This window comes from Phyllopteryx taeniolatus, chromosome 1 (assembly GCF_024500385.1).
Source record: "Phyllopteryx taeniolatus isolate TA_2022b chromosome 1, UOR_Ptae_1.2, whole genome shotgun sequence".
Classification (NCBI taxonomy): domain Eukaryota; kingdom Metazoa; phylum Chordata; class Actinopteri; order Syngnathiformes; family Syngnathidae; genus Phyllopteryx; species Phyllopteryx taeniolatus.
Genome location: NC_084502.1, coordinates 782,020 through 804,205, shown reverse-complemented (window position 1 = coordinate 804,205; position 22,186 = coordinate 782,020). Strand labels below are relative to the sequence as shown.

General features: G+C 43.0%; 1 protein-coding gene across 2 annotated transcripts in view; it reads right to left on the bottom strand.

Annotated features, from left to right (window-relative positions):
• Window positions 1–1,191: 1,191 nt before the first annotated feature.
• The window catches only part of LOC133480180 (neural cell adhesion molecule L1.1-like), a 44,494-nt gene continuing 23,499 nt past the window's right edge, over window positions 1,192–22,186 (bottom strand). Inside the window, exons 13-27 of one of the 2 annotated variants that reach the window (XM_061777954.1) lie at window positions 21,846–22,005; window positions 18,863–18,990; window positions 17,458–17,559; window positions 17,178–17,393; window positions 16,546–16,616; window positions 15,789–16,014; window positions 15,570–15,676; window positions 14,786–15,053; window positions 14,591–14,713; window positions 13,195–13,371; window positions 12,453–12,566; window positions 12,220–12,369; window positions 6,555–6,686; window positions 6,400–6,472; window positions 1,192–5,600 (exon numbers count right to left, since the gene is read on the bottom strand). In XM_061777954.1, coding sequence (XP_061633938.1) covers window positions 5,342–5,600; window positions 6,400–6,472; window positions 6,555–6,686; window positions 12,220–12,369; window positions 12,453–12,566; window positions 13,195–13,371; window positions 14,591–14,713; window positions 14,786–15,053; window positions 15,570–15,676; window positions 15,789–16,014; window positions 16,546–16,616; window positions 17,178–17,393; window positions 17,458–17,559; window positions 18,863–18,990; window positions 21,846–22,005 — 2,306 coding nt within the window. In that variant the 3' untranslated portion in view covers window positions 1,192–5,341. Of the gene's footprint in view, window positions 5,601–6,399; window positions 6,473–6,554; window positions 6,687–10,930; window positions 11,146–12,219; window positions 12,370–12,452; window positions 12,567–13,194; window positions 13,372–14,590; window positions 14,714–14,785; window positions 15,054–15,569; window positions 15,677–15,788; window positions 16,015–16,545; window positions 16,617–17,177; window positions 17,394–17,457; window positions 17,560–18,862; window positions 18,991–21,845; window positions 22,006–22,186 lie in introns of those variants that run through there. The other variant, XM_061778028.1, reaches the window with a different exon arrangement.

Here is a 22,186-nt window from a genome sequence, read left to right as displayed (position 1 = left end):
TAAACTACATGCACGTGAGTGGACACATTTCAAATAACGTGAGCGGACACGTTTGAAGTAACGTGAGCGGACACGTTTGAAGTAACGTGAGTGGACACATTTAAAATAACGTGAGCGGACACGTTTGAAGTAACGTGAGAGGACACGTTTACAGTCACGTGAGTGGACATGTTTGATTTAACATGAACAAACACGTTTAAAGTAATGTGAGTGGACACGTTTGAAGTAACGTGAGTGAACACATTTAAAATAACGTGAGCGGACATGTTTGAAGTAACATGAGAGGACACGTTTAAAGTCACGTGAGTGGACATGTTTGATTTAACATGAACAAACACGTTTAAAGTAACGTGAGTGGACACGTTTGAAGTAACGTAAGTGGACACATTTAAAATAACGTGAGCGGACACGTTTGAAGTAACGTGAGCGGACACGTTTGAAGTAACGTGAGAGGACACGTTTACAGTCACGTGAGTGGACATATTGATTTAACATGAACAAACACGTTTAAAGTAACGTGAGCGGACACGTTTGAAGTAACGTGAGTGGACACATTTAAAATAATGTGAGCGGACACGTTTGAAGTAACATGAGAGGACACGTTTACAGTCACGTGAGTGGACATGTTTGAAGTAACGTGAGTGGACACATTTAAAATAACATGAGCGGACACGTTTGAAGTAACATGAGAGGACACGTTTAAAGTCACGTGAGTGGACATGTTTGATTTAACATGAACAAACACGTTTAAAGTAACGTGAGTGGACACATTTAAAATAACGTGAGCGGACATGTTTGAAGTAACGTGAGCGGACACGTTTGAAGTAACGTGAGAGGACACGTTTACAGTCACGTGAGTGGACATGTTTGATTTAACATGAACAAACACGTTTAAAGTAACGTGAGTGGACACGTTTGAAGTAACGTGAGTGGACACATTTAAAATAACGTGAGCGGACACATTTAAAATAACGTGAGCGGACACGTTGGAAGTAACGTGAGTGGACACGTTTAAAGTCATGTGAGTGGACACGTTTAAAATAATGAGCGGGCACGTTTGAAGTAACATGAACGGACACACTTAAAGTAATGTGAATGGACACGTTTAAATTAATGTGAACCGGCCCGTTTAAAGTATTGGAGCGGACACGTTTAACGTAACATGAATGGACACACAATGACGGCAAGTCGTGATGGTTACGCAATTTGTTGTTTATTAGTTGACAGAATGCGGTTAGTTTGCTAGTTTGAGCACAGCGCACAATTCAACAAGCAGCTACAACATTACCACTCTTCAGTCGTGCAGTACAGCCCCCCTCCTCCTCATCATCATCATCTTCATCATCATCGAGCATCGAAAGCAACGCCATGCAACCGTACCGCCAGTTTCTTATTTGCTGTATTGTTAGTATTTGTTATTTACCTCAATTGTGGGACTTTTTTTCCATACCTTTGTTTGTATTGTTTCCCGTGTTCATATATTGTATAGATATTATGCATATAAAAGAAGGCAGACATACAGTGTGAGAGCAGAGCAACCACGGCGACGTATATGAGCAAAGAAGCTTCCACGTTGACTTTGGATTGGCCAAATCATTAAAAGTCAGAGCCATGTCCACAAGAACACATACTGTACTGTATACACATAATTTTTTTTCATCGAGCACATGTGTCAACCCACTCGTTTAGGTCAGTTGAAAAAGTACCATGTTATTACTATGTAGTATAGTATCACGGTATTACAGAATTGCCCCTGCATTTGATTCTGACATTCTTACCAACAGAAAAAAAACATTTAGTTTGTAATCCTGCTGTCAATTAAAAATAATGCCACCCAAATATCTAATAAATTATTGTACAATTTATTTGAAAAATGCTAACAAAAATATTTATTTGTAGTATCTTGCTTCATCAAATAATGCACATAATTTCCAGTTTGACACCTGTGACATATTCTTTTCTGGCTGTTTTTTAATACTTAAAAACTGACCTTTTGCGTTAATTTATTTAATTTTGTTTTCAAATTTTACGATTACAAACGCATGTTTACGAGGGGTAGTATGTCGCAATGTATTGATTCTGTTTCTTAACACCGTGTATCTAAAAGTCGTTACTTTGTTTTAATAAACCAAGCATTTTGACGATTTTTTTCAGTTCCATAGATAAGATGATGTACAGTGGATATTAAAGGCTGCAAACCCCTGTTCAAAAATCCAGCTTTTTGCGCTAGAAAAAAATAAGACCAAGGTAAATTATTTCTAAACCTTTTCCACTATTAACGTCACCTATTATCTGTACAACTCAATAAAAATGTTTTTTATTGAGGGGAAGTAAAAATGTATTGTGTAAGTCTGTTTTTCCCCAATATTTGGGTTGTCACATAATCGCTGTGATAATTGAGATATCAAAATATTAGGACTATTTAGTATCGTCCGCTATTCTGCAAGGCAACCCATGCTGTGTACACGTGGACGTGTTTGGCTTTCGATTGTGAAGGTTGATTGTTGTTGCTTCAAGAAACGTTTCAACATTTCTTAGAGTCTTGTATATTAAACTTGTTATTGTCAGCATTGGATTTTGTTGTCTTTTCTTGTAAATTGTCATCTTGGGGCTCATAGAAATGAGAGTCGGTCCGCACAAAGCAACAAAACACAGTGTAAATGTTGCCATATTTAACGGAGCTTCGAAATTTATCGTCGTCACCATCTGCTGCGTGGCTAAAAGCGCTAACAACAACAACAACAAAAAAAAGGAAAGTGGAAAAGAAGTGCTGTGAATCTATGGTCTAAATCAGTGATTCTCAACTGGTGGGTTAGGACCCAAAAGTGGGTCGCGGACAGCTCGTAAAAAATTGCATGTATTCTCATTTTGTTCTTTTCCGCTACAGTCCAGCGGCGTAAGAAGTTCCCACATAGAACATATTAGGTAAGCAACAGGAAGTGTAGCTGCCTCGCGCTTTAGCCACGAGTTTACGCCGTAAACAAATACAGTGCATCTCTGCCTTGGGCTGGCGGACATCACGGTGATCAATATGCTTTTGGCGGTTTTGGTTGAAATGGGGTTCGAAAATATAATATGCTATACGTTTGGTGAGAGGGTTTTTTTTTTTTTTTTAAACAAAACTTGTTCTGTATTGTTCTTAACTTCTACAAAAGTGGGTTACGACACGGTCCCAGAGTGACAACAGTTGAGAACCACTCCTCTAAATTTGTCTCATCTACAAAAGTGACACAATAGCAAAGCTTTGCGTCGCGTTCACACTGAATGCTACGTGAACATCCACGCGAGCGGCCGCATTCTCAACAAAAAAAAACTAATTCTGTGGGCCAAACTTAGCCTTAACCCCCCAAGCCCAACATTAACCCCTTGATACTAACCCTTAATCCCTAACCCAAACCTCAAACCTCTATCCTAAACCCAAACTCGTCACAGTTGACCAAACGGCTCTGCGGCAAATGTTATTTTAGCATTCAGTGTTAAGGCGACACCAGACCAGAGTTATATGATACAAAAGATCATAATATCGAAGAGCAAAAGAAGCAATGACGAAAGAAAAGACAATCTTTACGTTGTATTTACATTCAGAGAACAATAATCAATGGATGAGCCTCCTTGTGAGGTTTGCTACACAGGACCCATGTTTCACGCCATGCTATTTCCTCTTTGGGTGCTGGGTAACAACTGTTGTATGTGTGAGTGTATGTGTGTGGGTAGAGTGAGGTGAGGAGGATCGGTGGGACTCTCGTAAGGCAAAATTTCTGGTAACATTGATAACGATCACGTGCACGCTCGGAAAAGCAAGGTTTCAAATGTGACTTGGTGGTCACGAGACTCCAACACTGCCTGCTGTCATCCGACCTTGTCCATCTCGGCGGAACATTTTCAAGCTGGAAACTTTCCATGGGAATCAACAAGCAAATTCACAGGGAATCAGCTTGGAAATTTGCTACATGGGCGGATTAGTCTAGAACATGGAACTTGGCAGAAAAGAAAACATCGTAATCTTTTTGATGCTTGCAGCATAATTGGAAATGCAGTAGAAGGGCCACCATATTCCACAACTGCTAATATGAAGACTCAAAAAAATTTAAATAAAAAAAGTCTCAAAGGGGACAGGTAAAAGTGACTTTTTATTGTCTTGTGTACAAAATGTTGTGTGTCTGTCTGTGTCAAATGGGAAATTAAACAAGCAGCTATTTCTGCAAATGTGAAAGTGATGAACGTCACAGATTCACCTCGCGCATCTGATATTTCAATTTCATTGTCGTACAGTAAACTGCAACTTTTACAGGCGTATCTGCCCCAAACGTTTGGTCAAATTCATAATTCTACGTATTATCGGCACATCTAGCTTTTCCATGCATCCGTCAATTGTCAGAAGCACTTGTCTGATCGCGGGTGAACTGGGGCCCATCCCAGCTGCCTTTTTGCCAGTCAGTCACGGAGCACATTTAGACAAACAATTTATACTCACGTTCGCACAAATGAGCAATTTAGAATCTTCAATAAGCCTATCATGTTTTGGAATGTGGGAAGAAAACTGAGTCATTTAGCTTTTCTTCATTTAGAATTGGATTTAAGATCTACAGTGAACAGATGGCTATTTGCGCTTCACTATTTGCAAATTCACGTATTGGTGTTTTCTTTCTTTGGAGCCTATCAGCTATTAAAAAAAAAAAAAAAGATTTTAATGCAATTTTTGTAATGCTGCTAGGTGGTGCCAAAGTCTTGGCTAAATATAAACACACCTGTAGCAATTGGTGTCAAGGAATCATCTTGACTGAGAGATCTTTATATGCTAGGGAGGGGATATGTTTAGCCTGGATTATAAACAGAAGTTACAAAAACTGTTTGTTGCATGTTGTTTTTGCTCTGTTGAACATCTTTTTGAAATAAAAAAAAATCTGCAAGCTATTTGCTTTTTTAAGACTAATGTAAGATGATAAAGTGGTTTGGTATCATAGTTTGTGTTTTATTTGTGGTTGAAAGTAATACCATAGGCAATTCTGAGCATTTTTTAGGGCTAGCATCAATTACTTACAGTTTTAGCCATTTGTTGAAGGGCTCTGTCGCTTGCCTCCACGACCCATGAATGGTGAGGGTTTATGTCAGTTTACATGAATGCCAATGGAAAGTGTCCAGCTTGGAATATTTAAAAACTTGCTTAATTTCAAAGGTGGAACATTTTGGGAAACGAGTGTGGGTGTATGTATGTGGGAATGTGTACGTGTGTGTGTGTGTGTGTGTGTGTAAACGTGGCATAGAAAAGGCAAACCACCATGTAAACATCTCTGCATAAAGGTGTGGAATGTATTCAGACAGTGGACGTGTGGGTGTATGTTTAGCTGGGTCGGCTGAGGATACTCGACATGGACGGCGCGATCGGGGGAGGCGGGGCCGTGTTGTCCGGCGAGGCAGGACCCGAGCTCTCGTTCCCGGCGGGTGCAGGGGCGCGCCCGCTGTACTGGCCGATGAAGGAGCCGTCCTCATTGAACTGGATGTCCACGCTGTCGCCGTACTCGGCCAGCGAGTCGTCGCTGCCCAGCTTGCTGTTGCCACAAAGCGACGGCTGGCTTTCCGAACGCTTTTCGTCCGTGTCGCTGTGAGACGTCAGGAGGGGAAATCATCAGACGTGCAAGTTTCACCATCATGACATCATTTATCTTCTATCTATCTATTATAGAATACTCAACAGTGACTGTAAATCCATGTGAATTTGCTGTAGAACAACAGGCTGCGGTATGGTTCTAGTATATCTAGAGATATTTTTAAAAATGAACAAACGTCTTTAAAAAGCGTCTTCGGAAAGGGGTAAACGCCAAATGTTGAGACAGAAGAAAGGCCTATAACTTTCAAGAAAAACATATCTGTATTTAAGAGACAATATTTGCAGTTCTACTGTGCTTAAAATGCGGGTTTATCGCTACGGAGCCCACTCTCTGTAAAGTGTGGGGACAGGGTCACAAATGAGGCAATCAATCTTTCAAAATGGCCCAAAAAACTTTGCTTAGTTTTTCAACATCCTATCTTTGTAAAGCAGATTTTTGCAATAACCAAAACAAATTTGACATATAGAAGAAAACAGCATTTAAATCGCTGTTCACTGTCATGAGTGATGCACAAATGAGAAAGAAGTCTCATGCACGAAGGGGTGAACAGTGCTACTTAATGTCTGGCGGTGTCTCCCAAGGCTCCGACAACAATGATCGAACCCTTTCAATTTACCACCTGCATGTTAATAAATTCTACCATGTTATTTTCTCAAAGGGTGGCACCAGCATGCATCAAGTTCCTCACCTCTCCAAAGATCTGCCAGCGAAGCATTTACAGGGGTGAAAAGCAGGAGTGAGTTGAGGAAGAGAGAGAGCAAAATCATCATTTTGAGTTCAGACAACTCACCTGTACTCTCCGAAGGTTTCGTCCTTCATGGGCCTGGCTTCCGAGTCCACCTCCTTCTCTTCCTTGTCCTTCACTGTACAGGGCGACAGAACAAATTTGACGACACGTCATCGGGCAACGCAAGCGGGACAGATCAATTCAATGTATGTTCTTACCTGCATATTTGCCACCCTTTCTGCGCTTGACCAGACACAAGATGAGAAGGATGAGAATAAGCAGCACAATGGCACTGATGAGGCCGATCAGCCAGCCCTGATTGGCGAATCCGCTGCTCACCTCCGATGGCCCTGACAGTCATTAGCATGTTAACATTTTAACGTGTTAGCATTTTATCACTTCACATTTGAAATTGTACATGTGACTTAAAGTCCGTATTGATCTGCCTGAGTAAAAGTTGCCATCTTGCTATGTGTTAGCATACCAACTGTTAGCACATAAGCACTTGCGCAGTCAATCTCATTTTAACTAACCTACTACAAGGCATGACGTAGAATCCTAATCGATCTACCTGTTGAAGTTGCCATCTTTCTCTATGTTCTGAAGGTAATATAGATTACTTTATAATATTCTAATATGTAATTCTATATGTAATATAATATAATATAGAGTTTCATGGTGTAACTGGTTTGGAAGGTAAACAAGGATGTCTATTGCAGTATGGTCAGATAAGGGGGTAGGAGTTTATCGCAGGAAAGCCCCCACCAGGCTGTATGTGAAGACCATATAGAACAGATGTCAAGGAAGGCAATGACTGCGGGGAGCCACTATAAGCATTCGATGAAAGACTGTGGGACGGCGTCTGGAGACGGCATCTGGAGCCAGCGGCAAATGGTCATCATTCTGCAGAGCAACGATGACGTCAGATGAGACCATGGACCAATCAGACGACAGCGATTCCATACTTCCACTTTGAAACATTGTATAAGTCTGGGGTAGAATCAGATAGTTTTTTGTTCGACTACTCTATCTGCTAAGGATAAGATAGGGATAGTTCCGAACCCAGAGCTCTGCAAAATGTAGAGACTCCTCTGTCAGGAATAAATTGGTTGGTTTTTTAATACATTGTTATGAACGTAGTTCTTTCACAAAAACGAGCATGCTGGGAACCACAAGTGTAATAGGAGATTTTAAACACAGGTTCCTTCAAATGGTGAGCCCGACGTGATCCTGAAAGAACATCAGATAAAAGGACAGAGGAGCGGACAGGAATTCAGTTGGACTGCAAATCTCCCCGGTGAACCGAAATAAAAAAGGTGAGCAGAAGCCTGTTTGATTATATCACGAATTCTGCACATTGGAAATTGCGAAATTTGGGAGACTTGTGGTACAGTTGTTTTGTTGTCAATAGTTAATAAGACGTTGTGTTGTTAAAATTGCATAATTAGAAGTCAGGGTAACAGAGGACCTGACGTCAGGGTAACAAAGTTCCTGACAAACCAGGATAATAGAAAATCCTGGGAGAGAGTAGGGTAACAAGGTACCTACTTGTCCCGTCGTAGACTGACTTGAAATCGGACGCGGTTTCGAATTGTAACGTTTCGGTAGACGTTGGGGATTTTGGGACCCCAAAAACCGATTTAGACTAAGATGAGTGTGCCACCAAAACCCTGGGTTGTGAATTGGACAGTCGAGTGTAGAGGTAATGAATGTGATATGTGTCGGAGTGATTACCAGAAGTCATTGGAGGATTTGTGGATTGAAATAGAAAGTCAGAAAAAGAAACAAGAAGGATTTAGAAGTGTGTGGGCAAAGTCGAAAAGAAAAAGGAATGTAAGTTGTTTCACGTAACAGATGAGTTTCAGAAGGAAGAAAGAGAGGTTATTCTGAAAGGAAAAAAAGATGAAGGAAAAGTTGGATGCTGCAGGGTGGAGAGAGAAAAGAGATTTGAATAAGAAAATAGAAGAGAATGAAAAATTGAGGAGAAAAAATTAATGAGATTTGTCTGGTGTGCACTGCCATGGCAGCTATTCAGCGGAAAAGAAAAAAAAAGAGCGACAAATTACCCCGCTGAATACAATTTACGGACATTCCCGAAAACGGCCCCCAGTGACGTCCCTATATCCGGCTTTGCCGGTCCAGGGAGCTGCTCAAATGACAGACCAATTGTAGAGGGGAAATAAAACTCCCATCAATTCCGCACGAGCCCGCATTCAAAAAGGTGGGTTAATATACAAAAAATTGTCTTTAAAAGATTTTGAGTTTTTACAGAAACGGCTGCCCGGACTGGCTGCTGTTGGTGAAATTTGGATCCAGGGGCTGAAAAAGTTGACGGACAGCATGAGCCTGGCCTGTGCTGACGTATGTTTGCGATCATCCATGACATGTTCCCGCTCTCTGAGCCGATGGGACGAGGCACCCGAACTACAAACCTATCATGGAGCCCAGTTCTCACTTTGACAATTGCATAAGTATTTGGACAGATAAGACAAGGTCACATCCCTCCCGTTTAAGGGAGGCAAATGTTATTTATTGCTTTGCTTGACACATTGCCAGCTGAAGTTAGGACTGAACTTTTAAAGTCCCTGACCTCATGAAAGGGGTAGATAGCTACTTTAATTGTCATGTGTCACACCATTTGAAACTTTTTGTTGACAGACAACACAAATCATCAGATGAGGTAAAGGACATGCAGGAACAACTTTTGAAGCTACAATTGGCCCAGGCCCGTAAAGTGGCCAATAAAAAATAAATAAATAAATAAAAAATACAAAATGGAAGCAGAAAAGCAGATGTGGATGGCGCAGGGGTCAACGAGGGGACGAGGCGGGAGTCGTGACAGGGGATACACCAACGGAGGCAGGGGAAGCGCTCGCCGACCTCCAACGGACCAAGCGTGCTTCAATTGTGGTATTGGTATTGTCAATATAATGCTCCCCCACTGATGCAACAGAGACCTCCAGTGGGACCCGGAGAGGCCCCACCTCAAAGAGGAGGCTACAGAGCTCCACACGGCAGAGGTGGACGCAGCCCGGCACCCTAGCAACAGCATCCACAGCAGGCTCCACAGCAACAACAGCCATCTAGCCAGTACTACTGCGATGAGGACTGGTCCGAATGCCCAATGAGCCCGGTGCCAGGGGACGGAGGAAAGGCAGAGCCTCTTAACCCCGCTAAGGGAAGACGACCACCTGAATGAGCTTTGCAGGAGTGCCCATGAGTCTGCCGATTACGACACCATTAAAGACTGAAATTGCTGGACAGACACATGAACATCAGTTTGTCCTGATGAAAGGGGGGGCTCCAGTGAATCTGATGGGCAGAGATCTGCTTATCTAAACCAGGGCTACCATCCTTTGTAGCCCGGATGGACTGACGATATGAACTGAGAGTGGAAAATTGTCCACTGCATGGAACTTCCGGAAGCGACCGCTGCAGAAACCAAGGAGGGAGGAGGCGTCTACTCGGCCTTCCTGCGGTGGAAGCCCTGAATCAACTCTCTTGCCTCCTACAGCCCTCCGATCGATCCCCTCCATCTCACACTGTTTTATGATAAAAATGACGATTTGGTTTATAGGGAAGCTTTTGAGTCAATACAGGAGGAAAACTGGATGCTCAATAGTAAAGTTACAGGAATCTATTTTGGAATGCCTTCAAAACAAGAAGAAAGAGTGGTCAAGAGGGCCGTGAAACCAACAGGGGTCCTAGAATTAAACTACACATTGGGGGAAAGGATGTTGGAAGCAGGTAAATTTTACTGCTGCTACTAAATTCGAGTCGACTTAGGCCTACCAGCTGAGGACTAATGAAAGGTGAGTGCAAGCGCTGGGACTGTGTTTATCCTCTAACTAAGGTAAAAGGCGCTCCCCTCTATGGTGTCGAAATGGTCCCGTCCCTACCTTGCATCTTTCAAAACAAGAGTAAGATAACTTTAGGCCCCAATAACAAACTTTCCCGATCAATTAGCCACCACTAACAAACTTTCCCGATCAATTAGCCACCCGGATCCACAGTTTTGTAAATTCACACTCTTTATTGTTTATTATGATGCGGCGCGATTGAGTAAGAAAAGGTCTGATTTGTGGTGTTCTGTTGTGGGCCTTGCTACGGAGTGGATGGACAGGCACTTGTGCATTGGTTTCTATGATAAGCCCCACTGTGATCAAGCCTCTCTCTCAGCAGGAGATCAACCATATGGCCGTTTTCACCTGGGAGCGTGACTGGTGTGGGGGGTGTTTTATTCATTTCCTCAGGAATCTTGTCCTCAGGTTTGCTCTCAAGGCCTTTGAAGGGAAGAACCCCCACGGCCAAGATCTGCAGCTGCCGCTGAAAGAGGACGTGGAGACAATGAGCGCGCTCGCTGTCTTGAACGACGCCTTTGTATCCCCTTCTTAAGTTTTTTGCATTTACTGTGTTTAGATTAGGTTTTATTGAGTATTGTAGTGAAATAGGCTGCAGGTATAGGGGTTGTTGATCTTCTGATTATCAGAAGATGAACTTGGGGGATTGAAGGTAATATAGAATACTTTATAATATTCTAATATATAATTCTATATGTAATATAATATAATATAGAGTTTCATGGTGTAACTGGTTTGGAAGGTAAACAAGGATGTTTATTGCAGTATAGTCAGATAAGGGGGTAGGAGTTTATTGCAGGAAAGCCCCCACCAGGCTGTATGTGAAGACCATATAGAACAGATGTCAAGGAAGACAATGACTGCGGGGAGCCACTATAAACATTCGATGAAAGACTGTGGGACGGCGTCTGGAGACGGCATCTGGAGCCAGCGGCAAATGGTCATCATTCTGCAGAGCAACGATGACGTCAGATGAGACCATGGACCAATCAGACGACAGCGATTCCATACTTCCACTTTGAAACATTGTATAAGTCTGGGGTAGAATCAGATAGTTTTTTGTTCGACTACTCTATCTGCTAAGGATAAGATAGGGATAGTTCCGAACCCAGAGCTCTGCAAAATGTAGAGACTCCTCTGTCAGGAATAAATTGGTTGGTTTTTTAATACATTGTTATGAACGTAGTTCTTTCACGAAAACGAGCACGCTGGGAACCACGAGTGTAATAGGAGATTTTAAACACAGGTTCCTTCAGTTCGCATACCAACTGTTAGCATTTGAGCATTTGGTTGATTCTCACTTGAAACAGTACCCGACTACTGTACATAATGTAAAATCTTAATTGATCTTTCTGAGGGCTTTCTGTTCTCAGATGGCTATCTTGCTATATGTTAGTGTAGAGTATTTTAAATAGTATCTGATTTAGACATTTTCACAGTAGGGTTAGACTACTGCATCTTTACTTTGTACTTTTTACTTCAAAGAGGCCGATTGCATTCCTGGGACCGTTTGAGAATTTCCGGCAGGCTTTTCACTAATCTGACTCTGAAAACAGCTCTTATGACATTTAGCGAATCTGAATAAACCTAACGAGCCCAAAAGCCTGTCTCGAAGCATTCATTGGTTCCTGGTCAACGGAAGCGCCGTTGATCCTGAAGAACGGCGCAACACAGACACCCGGAAATTCACCAAATTAGCATACCAACTGTTCGCATGTTAGCATTCTATCAGTTCTTTCTTGAAATCATACCCGACTGCAGGGCATGATGTAAGGCTTATTGAACTTCCTGAGTGCTTTCTGGATTAAGTTTGCTGTCTTGCTATATACAGAATAGAATTGAATATATTAGATTTGTTAGCATATTAACAGTTAAGATGTTAGCATTTGAGCACTCTCATTTAAATAGTACAAAAATACAGGGCATGACGCAAATTGTTATTGATCTGTCTTTCAGCTTTCAGTTTTGAATAGTTTTCATGCATTTCGATGCCGACATGCTTCATAACGGTCAACTTGTATACCTGGTCCTAAGGTCCATTTTGCAGCTTCCCACTGAGTGTAGTTCCCATGCATGACAACAAGGTGGTACTCAGTTCCTGCCTGAAGACCTGTCAGCGAGTAGAAACCCTGCGACGAGTTCACCATTTCTGACACCTTCCACTGACCCCCAGCTGCCAAACAGACATTTTGTAGGCGAGACCCTAAAAAAGGAATTCTTACTATGAAGATTATCTTGCCACTTTTTTTCACTGACCACTCTTCTTAAGGAAATCGATGTGGAAGCCATGGCTCCTCTCTCGCTCTCCAGGCACCCAGCTCAGGTTGAGCGATGTCTTATCAGGCATGACAGTAATGTTTCTTGGAGGAACTGCATGGTGAAAAGAGGAAATAGAGGGACAATGAGCTTCACCAGGCTCCGAACCCTGAAAGAAAACCGCTCTTGCATGTGAGAGGAAGTAATCAGAGAGGAGACAGAACCAGAAGTCTTAGTCCACTGGATTCTGCAGTTGAGGGATTCTTATAGTTGGATATAACATTTAAACTAGTACGTCAAAGTGAATTTAACTTAAAAACCAGCTTTCCAATGGTACCACCCATGTCCTTCTATGATGTAAAAAAGTGTCCGAGTCAGGATTTTTGTTGTTTCTTATTGTTTGAGATAACCTTTGAATTTAAGGTTATGCAGGCATGACTTTAACTTTAAATGTTGTTTGAAAATGTCTGAGCTGGGTCCAAGGAACGGTATGGTTAGAAATAATGTTTGAAAGAAATGTTGAAAATTATTAATTTAACTTATACCCCGCAATTTTAGAGATGAGCTCTCCAACGGTACCATGCTCATCCTTCTGTGATGTCAGCAAATATGCGAGGCAGGATATTTGACAGTTTTGGTGGTTCAAGTTGTAATGATGGAAGTAACTTTTGAGCAAATGGTCCTAACCCTATCCACTTCTCATTTTCCAACAAAACATCTATATCAATGTCAAGCGTTGTACCTCCGTCAAAAAGGGTGGCATTCCTCCTGGTGATGGGCTGTCCATCCCCAGCAGCGGTGCGAGCGATCACCTGGAAGGTGTAGTAGCTGTGGGGGTCCAGAGATTCCAGCATGAGGTGGGTCACACTGGGATCACCAATGATCTCCATCTGCACTGGACTATCCCTGCTCTTCACCTCTACGCACACACCAAACATACCACGATCAGTCCCATGACAACCAATGTTTGACATTTACATACAGTACAGTAAGCCCTGGGCTAATCACAGTTCACCATTCACAAATTCACAAATTAGACTTTTTTTTCTGTTGAAAATACCTAACAGCGATCCATTGAACAACTTACTGATTCGTAACTATCGGCGTATTTTTGTACTCTTTCTGGAACATCACAAAGTGATGCCGAATTGCCCTGCTCCTTCTCAAGCACCATGTTAGCGGAAACGTAGCCAGTGTTGACCATCAACTAATAGCTGGCGGGTTTGAGCGCAAACGTTAGCAAGATGGAAGATTTCAGTAGAGATCTGGCAGGCAGGCGTGGCTCCTTGCGGTTGACCCCAGATGGTAAACTTTTCAAGATGATGCAAAGAAAGTCCCAGCTGACGAGATGATTCTCGTCCAACATCAGTGTGTGACCTCACAAATACACTTCTTCAAGAGTGGTCAAAAATTCGGTACACACTCTCCTTAACCTTGTGGAAAGCCTTTTCAGAAGAATTAAAGCTGTTATAGTGGACAGACATCATTTAAACCCATCCATCCATCCATTTTCTGAGCCGCTTGTCCTCACTAGGGTCGCGGGCGTGCTGGAGCCTATCCCAGCTGTCATCGGGCAGGAGGCGGGATATACCCTGAACTGGTTGCCAGCCAATCGCAGGGCACATAGAAACAAACAACCATCCGCACTCACATTCACACCTATGGGCAATTTAGAGTCTCCAATTAATGCATGTTTTTTGGGATGTGGGAGGAAACCGGAGTGCCCGGAGAAAACCCACGCAGGCACGGGGAGAACATGCAAACTCCACACAGGCGGGGCCGGGGATTGAACCCGGGTCCTCAGAACTGTGAGGCTGACGCTCTAACCAGTCGGTCACCGTGCCGCTCATTTAAACCCAATTGATTAAAAAGGGGCTGTGACTTCAGATCATATGTGAGTCAAGGCAGGTGAGCGAACAATTCTGGCAATATCGTGTCCCTTAGGTAATTACAGTAGAAACAACTTGGGATGGGGGGGTCAATTACACACAGATTTTTGCTACGGTGACTACTGTATTTTTCTACGACTTTACAACCACAACCAAGTTTAGTGAAACTCCAAATGGTTGTGGTTCTCCTGAACAGGCAAACATGAACAAAAAAGACGTTCCAATCCGCTTCCTGAAATGAATGCTTACCTTGTTGGTACTGCACCATGTATCCCAGGAGAATTCCGTTGGTTTGGAGTGGGGGGGTCCAGTAGAGAAGCATAGCGTTCTCAGAGGGGCTCTCAAAAACAAGCGATGCCGGTGGGCCAGGCACTGAATGTAAACCACAAGGATTTAATGTCAAATTTCTGTACAAATAAAGTCCGACCCGTCCCTGAGGCCCACCTCCTTCCGGGGTGCTGAAGTGGACTGGCGAGGAGGCGGGGCTCTCTCCTTTGCTGTTAAAGGCAGTGACGGAAACGGTGTAGCGGGAGAAGAGCTGCAGACCCATCACTTCTGTGGCGGTCTTCATGCCATGAACCACCACCACCTTGTCGTCTGCCTTTGCTCGCTCTGATCTTCCCTCGCGCGCCTTTCCCTCCTGCAGGTGGCGCAGTTTCGCAGGGGACCGCCGGACCCGTCCCCCCTCGGGGCCCAGCCTCTTGATGTAGATCTGAATCAGAGGTATTGTGGCCAATCAGATTTCGGCCTCTGTGTGCTGCCAGGTTTATCTAATCTTCCCAGGGGCTTCAGTATCAGTAGTGCTGGCCGATATAACTACATGACCACTGGAGCTGTTGCTTTCCATCTTTTCCAACCTCTGATTGGTTGGTCAGAGCAAAACTTGTTACAGCCAACTTCAACTAGCAAATCACATCTGTAGCGGTCGTCTGCATACACTAAAAAATGTAATAATCAGCACCTCTGCTGACTATGATTCATTTTGTCATGTTAGTCGATAAATATTGATTCTGAACTGCTCCAGATGATGTACGTGGCACGCTGACATACTGTTATAGTGTGGTTCTGTATAGGAGTGATGGTTTATATAATTGCAATGTGATGGTATGATGGTGATATTGAAAAGGTGGATAAAGTCAGGTAAGTCTCCAATGAAGGCTTGAGTATCAAATGCATGGCCCACCACTGGTTTTTCACACAACCTTGAAAATGATGTCCTGTGTGGTACCTTGTAGCCCAGAAGAAGACCGCGGACCTTCTGGGCTTCATTCCAGCTCACGGCGACTGTGCGGTTCATCACCTGGACAGCCACTCCGTTGGGAGACTCCTCGGGTACTGACGCAAGGAATTCAGTGTCATTTGCAGCAGGAATGATGGATTAAGGAAAAGGAGGCTGAATCTGTTACACATTTACATGGGAGGAGGATTGACTGGGCTTTTTACGTACCATCCTCGCCTGAGTGTCCGATCTCGGCTTCCGGGGCAGGTCCTTCTCCCAGTGTGTTGACAGCTTGAACTTTGATCTCAAAGGGCTCGTACGTTCCTGTATTATTGACCGAGAAAGGTGGAGACTTGGCGTAGCCGTGGTTCCAGCGGTCAGTTTTGTCTCCCGCCCTCCTCCACAACACCTTGTACTGGAAGTCCTGACCATTATGCGATCGCCTGGATATCTCCTGCAAGGACAGGCAAGGTTCAAAAGAGATGTTGGCAGTTTTGGTCTCAGTTGCTTGTCATGTTAAAACTCATCTCCCCAATCTCTGCTCTTTAGATTCTGGAAGAACACAACCTTGTGAAATTAAGAATGGCTACACCAAAGCTAGCAAAAGCCCCATTATTTGATTTGGATCTTTTTTCCTCTTCTATCTGCTCGGAAAATGCTTGTTGCTTGTTAGTAATCATACATGTCCATATTTATGATCACAAATTCCTGTTGTGTAGGGTAAATGCCTAGGATCTTTGTGATCTGCATGTGGAACATGATGGCAGCCAATCATGGGGCCAACAGAAGCTTCAGAACAATTCGGTGCGTGTTTGTATTAGAAGGATGAAAGTTGAGGCACCACAGTGAATTTGTGGTTTGCATGTCTGCCACACGTTTGAGAGGTTCTGGGTTGGAACCTTCCCAAGTGGAGTTTGCATTTTCCATTCAACAAAACACTAACGTTAGCAATGATTCTGGTGCATGTTGACATTCTTGTACTTACATCCCACGTGATAGCGAGTGTTCCCGCGTCGCAGGATTCGCTGCGTACACCGGTGGGGTTGCTGTGTGGTACTAAAACATGACATTGCCTCAAAATGAAGCTATTAATTTTCCATTTGAAAAAACATGAAAACACGTAACACATGACCAACTGTGACGATGTGTGTGAATATACAGTTGAAACCAAAGGTTTACATACAGTACTAAAAGAACACTTTTTTGTCACTTTCTGACATGAAATGAGACTAAACTTTTCCTTTTTTAGGTCAATTAGAAGGACCAAAATTATTTCTATTTGCTAAATGCCAGAATAATGAGAGAATGATTGTTTTAGACCATTTTTCCTGACTTTCTTCAAAGTCATTAGTTTACATACATTTCATTAGTATTTCGTACCATTGCCTTTAATCTTCAACTGTTGCCTTAAACTTCGAACGTTTTGTATATCCTTCTACAAGCTTCTCACAATAGTTCAGCTATTTGCTGAAAAACTCAACTATTTTTATAGATTTCTTTTTTTTCTGGATCGTCTTAAGATGCCAGATGGTGCCAAAGCCCAGGCAAATAGGAAAGTAGCAATCCCTGTCAAAGATCTTTCGTTGAAGTGAATGTTACAACATTTGCTGTTCTTACCCGCCGGAGGCGTGTTGTGGAGGGGGGTGGGCCGGCTGGGCTCGCTGGGGCCGAGCTGGTTGACGGCGACGACGCGGAAGGTGTAGGTGCAGAAAGGGCGGAGGCTGAGCTGCAGGTGGTTAAAGTGGGCGGGCACCCGGTTCAGCACCTCCCACCTCCAGGTGTCGCCGTCGTGCCTGCGTGAGTGCTGCTCCTCCTTGGCCTCAACGATGAACTCTGCCCACACACGCGTGGCGGGTCATGTGACTTGAAGCGACACTTGAAGGTGTGCGCGTGGTACCTGTGATGGGGCTGTTGTGCGAGCGACCCGGAATCCAGCTCAGAGTCAAAGTGTCGTCTTTCACGTCAGTCAGACTCACATCCTGAGGGGGGTCAGGAGGAGCTGGGGGTCCAACATGAGACTACTGTCAGCTTCTTTTTTATTTTGTGATCAGACACACAAAAATTGAAGCTACATTTTTACCATCTTTGCCGTTGGATGCAGAAGTATTTCCAAGGGTGTAAAACTCATAGTTCAGGGGCCACCTACAGCCTTATTTGATTTCAAAGGGGCCAGATCAGCAAAATCATTGCGTAATTAATATGAATAATATGTTTTTCCCTTTGTTTTATTACAAAGCAATACAAGTACATTAAGGAAATCTTTATATTTAATGTCTTTTTGTTTTGTTTCGTTGTTAACATAACCTCAGATTTCTTGAGAAAAATGTACTCGGACGGTGTGGGTGTGTTCCAACTACAGGGGGATCACACTTCTCAGGCTCCCTGGCAAGGCTGATTCAGGAGGAGCAGTGTGGTTTAGCCGTGGAACAACAGACCAGCTCTACACCCTCGGCACGGTCCAAGAGGGCGCCTTGGAGTTCACCCAACCAGTCTACGTGTGTTTTGTGGACTTGGAGAAGGCGTTCGACCGTGTCTCTCGGGGAGCCCTGTGGGGGGTGCTCCGGTTGTATGGCATACCGGACCCCTGAATACGGCCTGTAAGACTGGCGTCAGAGTTTGGTCCACATTGCCGGCAATAAGTCTTTTTGCAGATGATGTGGTTCTGTTGGCATCATGAAGCCATGATATTCAACACCGCTGAGTGTGAATCAGCTGCGATGAAAATCAGCACCTCCAAATCTGAGGCCATGGTCCTCAGTCGGAAAATGCTGGCGTTCCCCCTCCGGGTCGTGGAAGAGATGGAAGTGGGGAAGTCTGGGCTTCCCTGCTTAAACTGCTGCCCCCGCAACCTGACCCCCGATAAGCGGAAGAAGATTGATGGTAGAAAACAAAAAAATGGAGAACTTTCATCCAATTCATCCATCCATTCATACACGGTTAAGTGGTCGACAGCCAATCACAGGGCACATAGAAACAATCAACCATTCACACTCATATTCACACCTCCGGGCAATTTAGAGTTTTCAATTAACCTACCACGCATGTTTTTGGGATGTAAGAGGAAACCGGAGTACTCGGAGAAAAGCCACGCAGGAACGGGGAGACCATGCAAACTCCACACAGGCGAGGCCGGATTTGAACCTGCAACCTCAGAACTGTGAGGCAGATGTGCATAGCAGTCGGCCACCTGCCGTCTCATCCAATTCAAATAAACCCCAAAATATTTTGTTCTAGTTTTTAAAAACATTTAAGCTTGTCAATTTCATCTACAACATAACAGGAGAATCCTGAAGTGTGCTCACCCACGACTGTGATGGAGCCGCTAGCCGTCACCTGGTCCAGTTCTGTGATCACCTCACACGAATACGCCGCGTTATCTTTTGATTGGATGTCAGTCACCTTCAATGTGCCATTTGCAAAGATTTTGTACCTGCAAGTGCACGCACACACACACACACACACACACACAGTGTTGCCACAGTTCCCCTACATCGTAAAACGTTTAACGATACAAGTATTGTAATTTCTTGCCATCAGAGCCCGATACGATGTATCTTACATTTAATTGTGAAAATGTAAGATGGCTACTGAACAATTGACTGAAATCTATATACTTAAAGCTCAAAGTTTGTGTGTCCGTTTTCAAAGAACTTTCTAGAGCAAAAATGTTTTCTTACACGTTTCTGAACGTTCTGGCAGGTTTTTGCACATTTTTGCACGTTCCGGCACGACTCCAAGGTTTCAACGCCCTCTTTAAATACCAAACTAATAATACATATCATGACAGGTAATTCTTACTATTACATGCGAGCAAGGACATGTAAAAACATGCAGAAACATGTACTATAAGTGGAGGCTTATTGCAAAATGTGCAGGAACGTGCAAAAAGTCTCGGAAGTTCTTTGAAAACGGACACACAAACATTGAGCTTTAAATATATAGATTTACTACATAAATCAAATGTTTAGGGAACCTTTGACCCTTCTTTCAGAAAGGATTAGTGTACTAAGTGATAGGGACCTGTCATACAATGGATTGCCAGTCCCTTCAACACAAAGCATGGAGAGGATGAATAACGATATAATGAGAGAGACTAACTACAATGTGGAACATTTGAAAAAAAACTGTTGATGAGAATCTTGGTAAGTTGGTTCCAGATCAAGCCAATGCCTTCAATAAGATCATGGAATGTGTACACGAAGGACATGGTGCTGTTATATTTCTTGATGCACCTGGTGGAACAGGGAAAACTTTTCTTATGAATCTTATTCTGGCTAAAATAAGATCAACTGGAGATATTGCCCTTGGAGTGGCCTCTTCCGGGATTGCTGCAACATTACTTGAAGGAAGAAGGACAGCACATTCCACCTTTGAGCTGCCACCTAATCTTGGAGTCACCAGTATGTGATGTAAAGAGAGGGTCAGGATTCGCTCAGGTTCTCCAGCGGGCTAAACCGATTGTTTGGGATGAGTGCACAATGGCCCTTAAGCTTCCCTGTCAGGCCCTTGACGCCACCTTAAGAGATCTTCGTAAAACTGATGATATTTTTGGTGGGATTGCGCTGGTCATGGCAGGAGAGTTCCGGCAAACACTTCCTCTTGTTAAAAGAGGTACACCAGCAGATAAACTGAATGCCTGTTAAAAGAGGTACACCAGCAGATAAACTGAATGCCTGTGTCAAAATCATCGTATTTCTGGAACCGTGTGAAAAGGTTGTCATTGAAAACAAATATGAGGGTTTATCTCAGAGGAGACCAAAATGCTGGTACTTTTGCTGAACGTCTGCTTCAAATTGGAAATGGATCGGTTCCTTCTGACCCTTCTTGCATCATTTCTATTCCTGAGCAATGTGGAACAGTGGTTGATAACACTGACGACCTTGAACAATTTGTGTATCCAAATGTTGAAGCTCATTACACTGATGTAGAATGGTTACGCGAGAGAGCTATTCTTGCCCCAACTAATGAGTATGTGAGAAAAAGTAACTGTGTTGTGCTGCGTAGAATTCCAGGAGAAGGAAAAACCTATACATCTATTGACACAGTGGACAAAGAGGATCTTGCTTTCAAATATCCAACTGAGTTTTTAAAATCTCTTACTCCATCTGGACTTCCTCTACATGCATTAGAAGTGAAACGGTTGTAAAGCAAATGTTGAAGCTATTATAATCACAGGTCCTTTCCATTTCTACGGCGAATACCATTTTACCAGTTCAATTCAGAAGGCTTCAGTTTCCAATATCAATTTGATTTGCAAAGAGTATCAAAAGTCACAAGGTCAGTCTCTGAAAGTTGTTGGATTGGATTTGCGTTCCTCATGTGTTTTTCCTCATGGTCAGTTTTATGTTGGTTGCTCAAGGGTCGGCAGATCTGATGATTTGTGCATTCTGGCAGAGAATAAGATGACAAAAAAATATTGTCTAACCTGAAGCATTGCAATAAAACCTTGAACGGTTTGACGTGTATAATATTATTGCATGTGAACTATTCATGAGGTTTGGAGTATTGGGCTTTCCGCAGGAACTGGAGGGTTAAGGCGCTCGGCCGCTAGTAATTACTTAAATGTGTAATTTATTCATTATAATCAGAATGATATACAGTACATAAAATGTCTTATTAAAAGATTCATTATTAAAAAACATATAGGTCAAGTATATTCATCGTCCATGTTCTAGTACAGAAAATTAAATATCAAATAATATAAAATAAATAAAAACAATATATTATATATAATTATATACAATCATGTATTGATCCCTCGAGGGGAAAGTCAAGAATTCCCTAAATGTGTTTTTTAGTTTTTGCGCTTTTGGTCCTCGCATTTAAATACAATTATATTGTACAATTGGTTTTCGGTCCCCCCCAAAATTATCCTGGGAATCTTTTTTTGCCCACTTTTTTTTTCAATTTTCTTTTTCAAGTGTTTATTTTTTTGTCCTTTTTTCTTTTTTTGGGGGGTGGTAGTGCAGCTTATTGACAATTTTTTGAGGTTTAAAAAAAAAAAAAAAAGGTTTTTCTTCAATGCAGTTATAATGGACGTCAATTATCTGCAGATTTTCGTTTTTGCGGTCCCTATCCCGCGCAAATAGCGGGGGTCCACTGTATAACTATATAAGCTCAAACTGGGGTGCTTACAAATATTAAGTGATGCTAAGGCATGGTTCGTGTGTTGTGTTAGCGTTATCATGTTAGCGCTCGCGCTGTCCAGGCTTCTCCATCAGTAAATCGGTCGATTCGACATACTGTATACCGACAACAGAAACGCGACTGCAGTTCTTTCGTTACTTTTTATCCGGCGATGATTCGTCCAGTTTTTGCGCGTCCTTCCTCCAGATGATCTGGTAGCGCAGCAATCGGGGGTCTTTGCTGAAGTGACAGTCCAGCAAGGCGTTCCCACCTCGCAGTGCTCGCACGTTCTGCGGGCCCGTCTCGATCGTTGTGCTGTCTGACAGGAAACAACAGATAAAACAGTTGACAGGTTACCCATAAAACATGATAACATTGCAAGCGTTCCATCGTAACACTTAGAATCTTTCTTATCGTTACAAGAGAGGAGACACAGGGAAATTGACCCTGAATTGCAAGAATCTCTGATTTCAGCTCTCAGGTAGCAGACAGAGATGCGG